At 48.0% G+C, this 14599-nt stretch overlaps 1 protein-coding gene and 2 pseudogenes across 4 annotated transcripts in view; 2 read left to right on the plus strand and 1 right to left on the minus strand.

Moving 5' to 3' along the window:
- The first annotated feature begins 4338 nt into the window (after positions 1-4338).
- LOC119473779 lies at positions 4339-4511 on the plus strand (annotated as a pseudogene).
- A 5373-nt stretch (positions 4512-9884) lies between these two features.
- LOC108316184 lies at positions 9885-10501 on the minus strand (annotated as a pseudogene). The gene has a single exon (XR_005202997.1). The product of XR_005202997.1 is annotated as a myosin light polypeptide 6-like (transcript).
- A 1621-nt stretch (positions 10502-12122) lies between these two features.
- The window catches only part of IKBKB (inhibitor of nuclear factor kappa B kinase subunit beta), a 63030-nt gene continuing 60553 nt past the window's right edge, over positions 12123-14599 (plus strand). Inside the window, exons 1-2 of one of the 3 annotated variants that reach the window (XM_017545946.2) lie at positions 12123-12290; positions 12922-13044. In XM_017545946.2, the coding sequence (XP_017401435.1) occupies positions 12940-13044 (105 nt within the window). In that variant the 5' untranslated portion in view covers positions 12123-12290; positions 12922-12939. Of the gene's footprint in view, positions 12291-12361; positions 12578-12921; positions 13045-14599 lie in introns of those variants that run through there. The other 2 variants (XM_017545948.2, XM_037744757.1) reach the window with 2 other exon arrangements.

Genomic DNA, 14599 nt, shown 5'->3' on the forward strand with positions numbered 1-14599 from the left:
CAGATCGGCAGAACAGAGAAGACTTAAAAGTGACTCCTATGAGGGTCTGAATATTGGCTTCTGGTCAGGCCAACTTCTAGGCATAGAGCATCTTTAAAAAAATCCTTTCAAATGTCTTATTTTCAAATTCTTCTGGGACAAACACTAAGTATTCCTGGCAATATTGAATTTTTATTTGAATAATTTTTTTCCTTTTTCTTTTACGGAAAATGTATACTTAGCAAATGATTAAAGACCGAAGCGGTAAGCCTCTTAGGACTTAAAACCAATGAGCCTTTTATGGCTTAACCACAGACAGGAGATGCCTCTCCAAACAGGGTGCAAAGATACAACCCTTCCCATAGACAGCCAAGGGAAGAAAGTCTTAGATAACACCCCAAGAGCTGGCAATGGTTGGTAGGACATGAGAAAAAGAAAAATCATTTCATCTGGCCAGATGTTGTGGCCCACACTTGTAACCCCAGCACTTTGGGAGGCCGAGGCAGGTGGGTCATTTGAGCTCAGGAATTTGAGACCAGCCTGGGCAACATGGTGAGACCCCGCCTCTACAAAAAATACATATATTAGCTGGATGTGATGGTGTACACCTGTAGTCCCTACTACTCAGGAGGCTGAAGTGGGAGGATTGCTTAAGCCTGGGGAGGTCGAGGCTGCAGTGAACCCTGATCACACCACTACACTATAGCCTGGGTGACAGCGAGACCCCATTCACCTCCGCTTCCAAGAAACACACTTCATTTAAGGAATGTGAGCCCCTTTAAATTATGAGACCCCAAAAGGCATTTAAAATGTAACAGCAGTCACTTCCCTCTCCCACTTGGGTGAAATAATTACGTCTAGCAGCTACTTGCTATGGGAGCTCTAGGCTGTTACCAAGTAGCCATCAAATGCCATATACTCTGTCATTCAACACTGCACAGCCAATCACCAATGTTATTCATAAAAATAACTGAGGTTATTTCTGTAAACCAGCGTGAATTCCTGACAAACAACTTTTGTAATTGCCTCCTCTTCTGATTCGTTTTTTTCCTTTAAAAAACTTGAGCCTCTCTTTTGTTGTCTGGAGCAGTCTCCAAGGCAACTTGGAAGTGTGTCCTGGGCCGCAGGCCTCAACTCCGTATGATGACCTCTCTTTGAACTAGATTCTGACCGTTTTGATAATTTTAGGTTGACAGACACTGGTCACAGATGGGATGCAGCCCCCACTTCTCTTTCTGTCTGGTCCTATTCCGGGGTGTCCCCGGTATGGCAGTTGGCTGGCTATATTCTGGGGTGTCTCCGACCTGGCGGTTGGTGGCCTACACAGGCAGCCTGGACAATCTGGGCACCCCAGCAGTCAGAAAGCCACTGGACATTTTTAGGACACAAAAGAAGACAGGAAAGCAATAGCTGTCCCTAGGAGTGAAAGGATTAATAACCAATGGTTACACCAAACAGTATTTCACCATAGTCACAGTACAAAAAAATTAATTCTTAACAAATGATTTCTCCTGCTAATGTGAATTTGAGATAGAAGGGACAAAAGAGAAACCTGTACCTTCCTCTCCTGGCTGGCACTACACACAGAGATCCAGGAGTGCTGACTGCCACGTTCTTTCTTTTTTTTTTGAGACAGGGTCTCATGCTCATTGTCCAGGCTGGAGTGTAGTGGTATCATAATCACGACTCACTGCAGCCTCAATTCCCCAGGTTCAAGAGATCCTCCTGCCTCAGCTTCCCGAGTAGCTGGGACTACAAGTGCACACCACCATGCCCGGCTAACTTTTTGTATTTTTAGTAGAGATGGGGTCTTGCCATTTTGGCCAGGCTGGTCTCAAACTCCTGGGCTCAAGTGATCCACTGGTCTCGGTCTCCCAAAGTGCTGGGATTATGGGGGTGAGCCACTACGACTGGTATAGGGACAGAGAAACTCTTACAAATGGAGATGGGTTTTTTTGTTTGTTTGTTTTTTGAGTTGGAGTTTCACTCCTCTTACCCAGGCAGGAGTGCAATGGCTTAATCTTGGCTCACTGCAACCTCTGCCTCCTGAGTTCAAGCAATTCTCCTGCCTTAGCCTCCAGAGTAGCTGGGATTACAGGTGCCTGCCACTATGCCCGACCAATTTTTGTATTTTTAGTAGAGACACTATTTCACCATGTTGGCCAGGCTGGTTTCAAACTCCTCACCTCAGGAGATCCACCCGCCTTGGCCTTCCAAAACACTGGGATTACAGGTGTGAGCCAACATGCCCAGGAGGGTTTTTTTGGTGTTTAAGTATATATGTAGAATTATGTTTTATTTTTTAATTAATTAGAGATGGCTTGCTGTGTTGCCCAGGCTGGTCTCAAACTCCTGATTTCAAGTGATCCTCCTACCTCAGCCTCCCCAGTAGCTGGGACTACAGGCGTGACACCAAACCCAGCTAATATTTTGATTTTTTTTTTGTAGAGATGGGGTCTCCCTATATTGCCCAGGCTGGTCTCAGACTCTTAGGCTCAAGTGATCCTCCTGCTTGGGCTTCCCAATGTGCTGGGATTATAGGCATGAGTCACTGTGCCTGGCAAGAGATGTTTTTTGTTGTTGCTGAGACTATCAAAAAACAGCAGAGAGATGGTTTTTATAGATGTAAATTTCCCTTACAAAAGGGTAGCTTTTTAAATATTTAATTTTTTTTTTTTTTTGAGTTGGAGTCTCACTCTGTCACCCAGGTTGGAGTGCAGTGGCACGATCTTGGCTCACTGCAACCTCCATCTCCTGGGTTCAAGTGATTCCGCTGCCTCAATCTCCCAAGCAGCTGGGACCACAGGTGCCTGCCACCATGCCTGGGTAATTTTTGTATGTTTTTTAGTAGAGACGGGGTTTTACCACATTGGCCAGGCTGGTCTCAAACTCCTGACCTTGTGATCCACCAGCTCTGGCCTCCCAAAGTGCTGGGATTACAGGCTTGAGCCAACATGCCCGGATTAAATATTTAATTTAATTTAATGTATTTTTTTTTTGAGGCAAGTCTTGCTCTGTCACGCAAGCTGGAGGGCAGTGGCGTGATCTCACCTCATTGCAGCCTCTGCCTCCCTGGTTCAAGCGATTCTTCTGTCTCAGCCTTCCGAGTAGCTGGAACTCTATTTGGGCAGTCACAAAAATGCCTGGCTAATTTTTGTATTTTTAGTGGAGATGGGGTTTCACCATATTGGTCAGGCTGGTCTTGAACTCCTGACCTCAAGTGATCCACCTGCCTCAGCCTCCCAAAGTGCTAGAATTACAGGTGTGAGCCACCATGGCTGGCCTTAAACATTGTTTTTTTTTTTGAGATGGAGTTTCACTCTTGTGGCCCAGGCTGGGGTGCAATGGTGTGATCTCTGTTCACTGCAACCTCCACCTCCCGGGTTCAAGCAATTCTCCTGCCTCAGCCTCCCAGGTAGCTGGGATTACAGGTGCCTGCCACCACACCCAGCTAATTTTTATATTTTTAGTAGAGATGGGGTTTCACCATGTTGATCAGGCTGGTCTTGAACTCCTGACCTCAGGTGATCCACCCCACCTCAGCTTCCCAAAGTGCTGGGATTACAGGTGTGAGCCATGGCACCCAGCCATTTTATTTTCTAAATAAAAACAGGTTCTTATTATGTTGCCCATGCTGGTTGTGAACTCCTAGACTCAAGTGATCCTCTTGCTTCAGCCTCCCAGATAGATGGGACTACAGGTGGGCACCACCACGCTCAGGCAAAAGGGTCACTTTTCCCGGCTTTCAGGGCTGCTTCTTCTATTCCTATTTCTCAGAATAATCTGCACGCCAAAGAGGCCTGTTTTGGGTAGCATATTCTGGTCTCCTACAGTGATCCGGCCTTCTGAATGTCACCTGCTGACTCCTGCAGAAAGGAGAAGTTGGGACAGGCAGGTAGGAGGGACAGGCACCCTGCCAAGGGGAGGTGCAGAGAGAGGCCTGAGCCCATGAGGGCCTGGGGTCTGGCGGCTGAACTGCAACATAGCCCAAGATTTTGGTTAAAGTTCCCATCTCCGCTGCTTGGTGGCCCTTTCCACCTTCCTCCCTCCAAACCAGCTTTTTTTCTTCTGTTCTCTCTTTCCCATTCTTGGCCCAGGCTCTGCAGTCTCAGCGATTAGTGGTCCTTTCCTGCTACAGCCCAGCCAGCCTCATGTTATTCTGGGGCCACTGACCCCAGATTCACCAAGCTGGCTCAGTCGTTTGGTCATCTCTGACCTCTGACTCCTCAGGCATGAGAAATCAAGCCCAACCCAGCAGTCTGCCCACACCTTAGAAGTTTTCTAGAATGAAATTAGAAATTATTATGTCAAAAACCTCAACAACTTTTGCACCAACCTAATGAAGTAAAATTGGCCTTTATCATGACCTGGCAGGGGGGATGCCACGATCACAAAGGTGGTTCTCCCAGAGTGAGGTTTATCCATTGCACCTCAGATGTGCTGACCCCTGTCACCTCCCCAAATGTAGAATCTTTGTTTTTCTGTTTTTTCGTTTTTTGAGACAGAGTGATAGAGTCTTGCTCTGTCACCCAGGCTCGGGTGCAGTGGCACGATCTTGGCTTACTACAGACTCTGTCTCCCAGGTTCAAGCGATACACGTGCCTCAGCCTCTCGATTAGCTGGGATTACAGCGCCCACCACCATGCCCAGCTAATTTTTGTATTTTTAGTAGAGACAAGGTTTTGCCATGTTGTTCAGGCTGGTCTCAAACTCCTGGGCTCAAGCAGTCCACTTGCCTCGGCCTCCCAAAGTGCTGGGATTACAGGTGTGAGCCACGGTGCCCGGCCCCAATGTGGAATCTTGACCCTGTATTTGGTGGTAGTGGAGGATGACCTTCATGCTAAAAAACAAACAGAATTGGGCCAAGCAGGGTGGCTCCCATCTGAAATCCCAGCACTTAGGGAGGTCAAGGCGGGAGGACTGCTTGAGCCCAGGAGTTCCAGATCAGTGTGGGCAACATAGTAAAACTCTGTCTTTTAAAAAGTAGAGAAAATTAGCTGGGAATGGTGGCACACACCTGTTATCCTAGCTACTGGGGAGGCTGAGATGGGAGCATCACTTGAGCCCAGGAGTTTAAGACTGCATGAGCTATGATCATGCCACTGCACTTGAGCCTGGGTAACAGAGTAGGACCTAGGCTCTAAAATGAAGGCAAAGGCAGTTAAGAATTTAGCAAAAGTAAAAGGTCAGAGGCAGAGGTAACTAAGAAACATATACCTCCCTCACCCACCACCTCTGACACCAAGGTCCTGGGGAGAGGGGAAAGGTGAAAGAACAGGGCCTCCAACTGCAAGGGGAGTGGGGAGGTTCTGAAACTTTGAGCCCATTTCATTTTATTTATTTATTTTATTTTATTTTTTGAGATGGAGTTTTGCTCTTGTTGCCCAGGCTGGAATGCAATGGCCCAATCTCAGCTCACCACAACCTCCACCTCCTGGGTTCAAGTGATTCTCCTGTCTCTGCCTCCCAAGTAGCTGGGATTACAGGCATGTGCCACCATGCCCAGCTAATTTTTAGTAGAGACAGCATTTCTCCATGTTGGTCAGGCTGATCTTGAACTCCTGACCTCAGGTGATCCGCCCACCTCGGCCTCCCAAAGTGCTGGGATTATAGTCATGAGCCACCACGCCCAGCCTTCATTTTTATTTTTTGAGACAGTGTCCTGCACTGTTGCCCAGGCAAGAGTGTGGTGGCACGATCTCAGCTTACTGCAACCTCTGCCTCCCAGGTTCAAGTAACTCTCCTGCCTCAGCCTCCTGAGTAGCTGGGATTACAGGTGTCTGCCACTACACCTGGCTAAGTTTTTGTATTTTTTTAAGTAGAGATGGGGTTTCACCATGTTGGCCAGGCTAGTCTTGAACTCCTGACCTCAGGTGATCTGCCCATCTCAGCCTCCCAAAGTGCTGGGATTATAGGCATGAGCCACCACGCCCAGTCATATCCCATTTCACTTGAATCACAGAACAAGAATATCAGCCAACTTCTGGGTTACAGCATTAAAAAAAAAAAAACTACATTAGTAACTAATATGCAAAGAGGGCTTCTTTGCATCAGGCTCTGCACTTTTATGTATATTATCTCACTAATACCATATCACCATGAGGAGTGGGTTTTATTCACCCCCACTTCATGGAAGGGAAAACTGAGGCTCAGAAAGGGTCAATAAACTGCCTGAGTTCACAAAACCGAGAAAAGACAGAGCCAGGATTGGAACTCACATCTCTCAAGCTCCAAGACCGTGCCTAGTCCAACGCTAAAGGGTGCTGTTTGACTCTTTGCATTGGCCAGTCTTTGTATTGACCATTTCTCTCATTCATTCGGTAAAATTTTTATTGAGTACCTATGATGTACTAGGTGCCAGGGATGCAGTGGTGAACAATATCCTTGATCCCATGGGTCAGAAGTAAGAAGCTCAGAACCAAAGTAAGCCGAAAAGCATACCTGCTGGGTTCTTAGACATCTACACTGTCCCATATCCTTGGTCTCCGCCACCACGGCCTAAGGTGGCAGCGGCCCTTTCATGACTTCTTCCTCTTTAGTTTGAATTTACTGGAATAAAAATATGTGTAAAAGTAAAGGGAGCTCGCAAAATGGTTTCCTCCTCGAAGGTCTCCTTCCTCCAGGGAGGGTGACTCAGAGCCTCAAATCCTTGCCTTTCCGTGTTTCGGCCTAAGTTTGAGGCACAACGGCCTGGCTGGCCCTGCTCCTCTCAATTTCCCGACTGGCCTAGGTCCAGTCACAGAGACAGCACTGGTCAATTTCCTTTCCTTCCTCTTCTGCAGCCAGCTCTGCCTGGAACCCGAAGGGTCTGGGCCAAGGTTTGTTCTCACCCTCATCTCTACCAGCCCACCCTCATCTCCCACCAGAGTCCCCAGAACAAAAGCAGACTTCTTCACTTCCTCTAACTAAACTAGTTTCTCCAACTTTTCTGGCAGAGGAGTTTTTGTTTACTGAAGGAGCAAGTCCTGACCTGCAGAGTCCTTTCTCTGCAGGACTGGTATAAAACAAAATCAGATGGGTTATGAAAGAGTTGCTGAAACGGCTGGACCAGAGCTGGCTGTGGGGGCTGGGGCGCTGGGGAAATCCTCCCCGTCCTCCGTGGTCTGCCTTACCGCCTCTTAACTTTCAATCTGTCTTTTCCTTCTATGATTCAGCTCCAGGTTGCACAGAAAGCAATTCTTTCCCCACTCGGAAGAGCTCAGCACTGCTTTGCTTGGCTGCCATCAGGTGAGAGAGCAGAGTTTAATCAATGGATGACATAAAAGACTAAGAAGACAGTTGTCTTCGACTTACTCTGCGAACAAGATTTCATTTTAAATTTAACAGTGCTCAGAAACCTTATCCTTATCACTAGCACTGTCAGAAGCATTTGAACCAGAGTAACTCCATCCTGAATAGGAGCTGGGTAGAATGAGGTTGAGACTCCCAGATGGTTAAGGCTTTCGAAGTGACAGGATGAGATAGGAGGTCAGCACAAGATACAGGTCATAAAGACCTTGAGGATGAAACAGGTTGCAGTAAAGAAGCCGGCTCTAACCCACCAAAACCAAGATGGCCACGAGAGTGACCTCTGGTCGTTCTCACTGCTACACTCCCACCAGCGCCATGACAGTTTACAGATGCCACGGCAATGTCAGGACGTTACCCTATATGGTCCAAAAAAGGGTGGCATCGATTATCCACTTCTTGTTTAGCATATCATCAATAAATAAATGTAAAAATGGGCAACCAGCAGCCCTTTGGGAGCTGCTCTGTCTATGGAGTAACCATTCTGTTACTTCTTGACTTTCTTAATAAACTTGCTTTTACTTTACAGACTCGCCCTGAATTCTTTCTTGTGCGAGATCTAAGAACCCTCTCTTGGGGTCTGGATTGGGACCCCTTTCCTATAACAGTATTGTTTGCCTAGCCCTTGTCTGTCCTTACTTGATGGCTCTCTGTGGGTTTTAAAAACCCAGTGAGATTCTAAGTGCCTCTGATGAGATCTCATGCCATTGCTTGGATCCCCTGGGTCAGTAACGCCCTGGGCTGAGCCAGGCACTCTGGCTGGCCAGTATTTCTTGATTTCCCTATACCACAGCTAAATAGCACCCTCAGCCTCAAAGCAGGAAGAAAGAGACATTTTTCTGCTGTATCTGAAAATATCCTTTGGAAACAGTCTGCTCATGTCTTCTGAGCAGGACAGAGACCAGATGCAGATAGAGATATCTAAACATGTCTTATCTGGATAGAAAATAGAGCTTAAGATAATAAATATCTTGGAATTTGATAAAACCCAGAGGCCCCTTCCTGGGACATGATTAATTGAAGAAAAAAAAAGCCTGGTAATACGTGACCTTATCAGAAAGATTTATGTTCAGTTGAAAGCCAAGTTATTTTGAGCTGAGCAAAATGAGGATTTAAATTAAAGGAGTGCAGAGTAAACATTTGGCATAGTAGCGGATGTCTCGGCAAGTTTCTCAGGGATAGTGTTTTTCAGAGATGACAGAATTAAAGAGAAACCTTTTATAACATCATACAGGAAACAGACTGTCCACAGTGCCCAGCACATATAGGTGTTCAATAATATATATAAATTTTGAGAATGAGTTTCGCTCCTGTCGCCCAGGCAATGGAGTGCAATAACATGATCTCGGCTCACTGCAACCTCCGCCTCTTGGGTTCAAGTGATTCTCCTGCCTCAGCCTCCTGAGTAGCTGGGATTACAGGTGCATGCTACCACACCCAGCTAATTTTTGTATTTTTAGTAGAGACAGGGTTTTACCATGTTGGCCAGGCTGGTCTCAAACTCCTAACCTCAAGTGATCTGCCCACCTTGAGATCTTGAAGGCAAGCCGAATAGCCCCACCAAAGTGCTGGGATTACAGCCACTGCACCTGGCCAATAAATGTTTTATTTAAAAAAAATTTACGCCGGGCGCGGTGGCTCAAGCCTGTAATCCCAGCACTTTGGGAGGCGGAGGCGGGTGGATCACGAGGTCAAGAGATCGAGACCATCCTGGTCAACATGGTGAAACCCCGTCTCTACTAAAACTACAAAAAATTAGCTGGGCATGGTGGCGCGTGCCTGTAGTCCCAGCTACTCAGGAGGCTGAGGCAGCAGAATTGCCTGAACCCGGGAGGTGGAGGTTGCGGTGAGCCGAGATCACGCCATTGCACTCCAGCCTGGGTAACAAGAGCAAAACTCCGTCTCAAAAAAAAAAAAAAAAAATTTACTTAGTAAGCAAACACTTATATTGCACTTAGAGGGTGCCAGCACTATTCTACGTGCGTTACAGCTATTTACTCATGTTCCTTTTGCTTCCAGCCTTGAGGCTGAGCGTGCTATTTAGCTGGGAGTAATCAAGAAATACCAGGCCAGGCATGAAGGCTCACACCTATAATCCCAGGTCTTTGGGTGGCCAAGGTGGGAGGATTGCTTTGATGTCAGGAGTTCAAGCCAAGTCTGAGTAACATAGCAAGACCCATCTCAACAAAATAAAATTTAAAAATTAGCTGGTCATGGTGGCACATGCCTGTACTCCCAGCTACTGGGGAGACTGAGGCGGGCGGACCCGTGGAACCCAGGAGGTCAAGGCTGCAGTGAGCTGTGATCCCGCCACTACACCCCAAAGTGGGCGATAGAGGGAGACCCTGTTAAGAAAGAAAAAAGAAAGGAAAGAAGGGAAAAAAGAAAAAGAAAGAGAGAAGGAAGGAAGGAGGGAAGGAGGGAAGGAAGGAAGGCCGGAAGGAAGAAAGGCAGGAAGGCAGGCAGGCAGGCAGACAGGAAGGCAAGCCGAATAGCCAGCACACCTAGCGCAGCCTGGGGAACCACTGACCCTTATGTTTGGGTTGAGATCTGTCCCTAAGAGTTAACTTCAACCCCAGGGCTGGCCAGCACTGCTGCATACCTCACTTTTTTTTTTGGCCCAGAGAGCAAGTTTTATTTGGTGAATGCTGTCGGCAAACATCATCCAAGAGAGACAAGATGGGAAAGGTGCTGAGACAAGACAGCCTAGGGAGCCTTCGGGCTAGATACAAAATTCACACAGGGAAAGGCACGGACTCTGGGGAGACTGGGAAGGTCCTCAGCCATTCAGTACCATGCAGATGAGCTCTTCGTAGTTGATACAACCATTGCTGTCCTCGTGCCCTGCCACCAGCATCTCTACTTCTTCCTCTGTCATCTTCTCACCCAGTGTGACAAGAACATGCCGGATTTCAGCACCCATGACAGTGCCATTTCCTTCCTTGGCAAAAACCCGAAGTCCTTCGACATAATCCTCATAGGTGGCCTGGTCCTTGTTCTTGGCCACTGTCTGCAGCATGGGCAGAAAGTGCTCAAAGTCCAGCACCTTCACATTCATCTCATCACTTTCGGGGGTCCCCAGGACCTTGAGCATCTCGGCGTTGGTGGGGTTCTGGCCCAGGGCCCTCATCACGTCCCCACACTGGCTGTACAGGATCTTGCCATCACCTGTTCAGTCAAACAGCTGGAAGGCCTCCTTGAACTCTGCGGTCTGGTCTTCAGTGAAGTCACACATCTTTTTCCTGCAGTAATGGCCTATCAATACCTCATTTGTCCCTCACAACAGCTCTGGGGCCGCCTCCTTTCTGTGACTTGGGACCCTGCCATCCTCCTGCTATTACACTGAAGCAGATGAAACTGCTGATCTTTCTCATTGATGTTTTGGCTGTTTTCAATTTCAAAAAAAATGACAATTAAATGCAATTCAACCTAATATTGCCTACATTTTAAAAGAGGAAATAGATGCTCAGAGTGGTTAAGTAACCTGCCCCGATGCCTCAGAGGTAGCCAACGGCAGTATCTGGATTCAAAATCTAGTTTGCTTCCTCTGAACTTCTTAACATGCCACTTTTAACCACGGATTAAGAACCTGGGAACCAGTTGCTAGGGTTTGAGTTTCAGCTCCTCTACCTAGCAGCCCTATGATTTTACCGTAAAGGGTTTTCCTCTCTGTGCCTCGGTTTTCTCACTGGCAAAATGGAAATAATAATAACGCAGACCAGGCGCAGAGGCTCACGCCTGTAATCCCAACACTTTGGGAAGCACGGGTGGGTGGAGCCCTTAAGTCCAGGAGTTCGAGACCAGCCTGGGCAACACAATGAGTGAGACCCCACCAGGTATAGCAGCCGTGCACCTGTAGTCCCAGCTACTCAGGAGAATCACTTGAGCCCAGGAGTTGGAGGCTGCAGTGAGCTGTGATCACACCACTGCACTCCAGCCTGGGTGACTGAGCAAGACCCTGTCTCAATAATAATAATAATAATAATTAATAATAATGATGATGCAGTATTGTCCAATGTATAGGGTTCCCCAGAGGATTGAATAAGGAAATCTAAGTACAGAGATTTAGAACAGCGCCCTGCACTGTGAAAGCACTCTATAGATGTGAGTTACTATTACCATCTTCAGGTTCCTTTGGTACTTTTTTCCTGCTTGAATAAAATATAGTAACACGCACACACACCCCTCCTTTGTCCACTAATGTAACCCCATAAAACGGAGAAACTCAGTAGTGAGGGCATTCTGACTCCAAGCAGGAAAGAGATGAACGATGAAGCTCAGGCGCTGAGCTGAGCGCCTCGCGGTTTCCCCGCGTCACCGGGGCTGGGGCTGCAGTTTGGCCTCACACTGCTAGGTCTCCTTTTCTTAAGGGCTGGACGGGGGGGTGGTTGTGGGGGGGACTGTCACCTCTGAGGAGTCAGCTGTGATTGATCCTTCTCTACACCCGGCCAAGCGACCCCCCAGACAGGGGAGCGCCCGTAGGAGGGCAGGCGGCAATGGCAGCTCTCGCAAACGGTCCCTAAATCATCCCAGCCGGGCGCGGGAAATTCCAACGAGGTGGAAGCCTAGGGGGCCGGGTGAGGAAATCCCCAGGCCGGGCCCAGAAACCGCTCCAGGTAGAAGTCACTTGTCCAAATAGAACAGGGCGTAAAGGGGGTCATTTCAGGGCTGTTCTTTTACATCGGTGAACACAGTCTACTTTTCCCTAGAGTTTTCTAGAGGCCACACGCGCCCCCACACCCCGACCCCGGGGAGTCGCCCGGAGGTCTCGGGGGCCTGCCCCGAGGCGCTTGCAGCATCTGGACCTGGTCCGCCCCGCGCCGCCCCTTTAAGAGCGACCACGGCCCACGTGCTCCGTGACGTTAGAGCAGGAAGTGTTTGAGGAAGTCGCGCCGCCCTGCCGGGGTTAAGATTCCCGCATTTTAATGTTTTTAGGGGGGCGTCAGAGCCCCGGGTTTGGCCGCCCCAGCCCCGCCTCCCCCGCCCTGGGGATCCCGCCCCCTGCCCCGCGTCCCCGCCGACAGGTGAGTCCCCCCGGCGGGCGAGGCCCAGGTGCCACCTGCAGGCCCCGCAGCCCTGCCTGGGCGCGCCCCCCGCCGCCCCGCTCCCAGCAGGCCGGGAAGACCCCTCTGTGCCCCTCGAAAGTTGCAGCTTGCGGACAGGGGAGCGTTTCACTTGTGCGGGATGAAGTTTGGGAAGCCGGGTGAAGCAGCTCTGGCGGGGTGGCTCCTTGGGAGTGGGTGGCTTTGAGAGAAACCCGCGATTTATGGGGATGTTGTAAAGACACACGTGACCGAAGGGACGCTCAGAAGTAGGTTCTGTCCCTGCCACCTCGGGCAGAAGGTGGGCAGGCCCGGGGGCCCTGGTAGAGTCAGTTGCGGATTCCCTCGCTAGGGCAAGGGCGTGGGCATCGCCTCCCTAGGTGGCTTTCTTTCTTGCCTGCTGCCACAGCAACCGGGGTGGGGGAGGGTAAAGGGACAAAAGTTTGCCACAAAGTTTGGACAAACCAAACACATTGTAAATGGTAAAAAGCCAGTGTATTTTTTTTTCTCTCCCATTCAAGAGCAGTGGTATCTCTTGCCTTCTCAAGCCCTTTGAGCTCCTTTTTTTCCCCTTAATCCTAACCTTTTGTCCCCCACCCCAAATTGCTTACAGAGTTAGCACGACATCAGTATGAGCTGGTCACCTTCCCTGACAACCCAGACGTGTGGGGCCTGGGAAATGAAAGAGCGCCTTGGGACAGGGGGATTTGGAAATGTCATCCGATGGCACAATCAGGTAGGCCCTCTGTGCAGCCTGGGGAGGGGCGGGGAGCTAGGCTCCCTCCCCATTGCCTCCACTTTCTCTGATCCTAATGGGCCAAGGGCTCACTTTTGGCCTTGGGCATCTTGGGACAGTGAGTAGGGGGACTGGGAAGAGGGCTTCAGAACTTCTGAACTGACACTAGGTTAGTGGTCTCCAAGCTTGATCGACTATGTCATCTAAATAAATAGTTAAAAAAAAAAAAAAAAAAAGTTAAGCTCTTAGTCTGTATTATACATATCTATGGTAACAGTGGAATATCATGTACTAATATATACTGATATTATATGTTATAAAACATACAGAAATAGGAACATTGAAAGGATGAGAGTAAATAGTTTTAAATATTTTAATTGCTTGAGACCAGGAGTTCAAGACCTCCAGCCTGAGTAACATAGCAAGACCTTATCTCTACAAAAAAGTTTTAAAAATTAGGCAGCCATGGTGCATACCTGTAATCCCAGTTGGACGCTGATGTGGGAGGATCGTTTGCTCAGGAGTTTGAGCCGGTAGTGGACTATGATTGTGCCACTGCCCTCTAGCCTGGGCAACAGAGTGAGACCTTGTCTCAAAACAATTTTTTTAAAATTATTTAAAAGGCTGGGCATGGTGGTGCATGCCTGTAATCCCAGCACTTTGGGAGGCTGAGGCTGGTGGATCACTTGAGGTGAGTGAGGAGTTCAGACCAGCCTGGCCAACATGGTGAAACCCCATCTTTACCAAAAATACAAAATTAGCTGGGCATGGTGGCGTGCACCTGTAATTCCCGCTACTCGAAGGTGGAGGCAGGAGAATTGCTTGAAGGAGGCAGAGGTTGCAGTGAGCTGAGATAGTGCCACTGTACTCCAGCCTGGGTGACAGAATGAGACCCTGTCTCAAAAAAAAATTTTTTATTTAAAATATTTGCTGACTATGATGTCTTCCCGGTATTACTTGCAATACTGCACAGCACAAAATAAGCAGATCCACATGAAAGTGAGAATTTCATTTAGAATGATGATGAAAATCCATATTTCAAATAATTAAAATTTTTTTCAAATTTTGTAGAGATGGGGGTCTTGCTATGTTACCCAGGTTGGTCTCGAACTCCCATCGTCAAGCAGTCTTCCCACCTTTTCCTCCCAAAATGTTAGAATTACAGGCCTGAGCCACGGCACCTGGCCTTAGCTGAGGTTTTTAAAGATTTTTTTGTAGTGATGGGGGTCTCACAATGTTGTCCAGCTAGTCTAGAACTCCTGTCTTCAAGTGATCTTTTTGCCTTGGCCTCTCAAAGTGCTAGGATTACAGGCATGAGTCGTTGTACCTGGCCTGTTTTTTATTTTTAATTGACACATAATTGTACATATTTATGGGGTACAGTACAATGTGATATTTTGATACATATATAATGTATAATGATCAAGTCGGGGTAATTGGCATATTCATCACTTGAAACATCCTTTCTTTTTGTTGGAAACTGTCAAAATTCTTTCTTCTGGGTATTTTGAAATATACAATTATTCTTTTTTGTTTTTTTGTTTTTTGTTTTTTT

Source organism: Cebus imitator, unplaced genomic scaffold (genome assembly GCF_001604975.1).
Source record: "Cebus imitator isolate Cc_AM_T3 unplaced genomic scaffold, Cebus_imitator-1.0 Scaffold183, whole genome shotgun sequence".
Lineage (NCBI taxonomy): Eukaryota > Metazoa > Chordata > Mammalia > Primates > Cebidae > Cebus > Cebus imitator.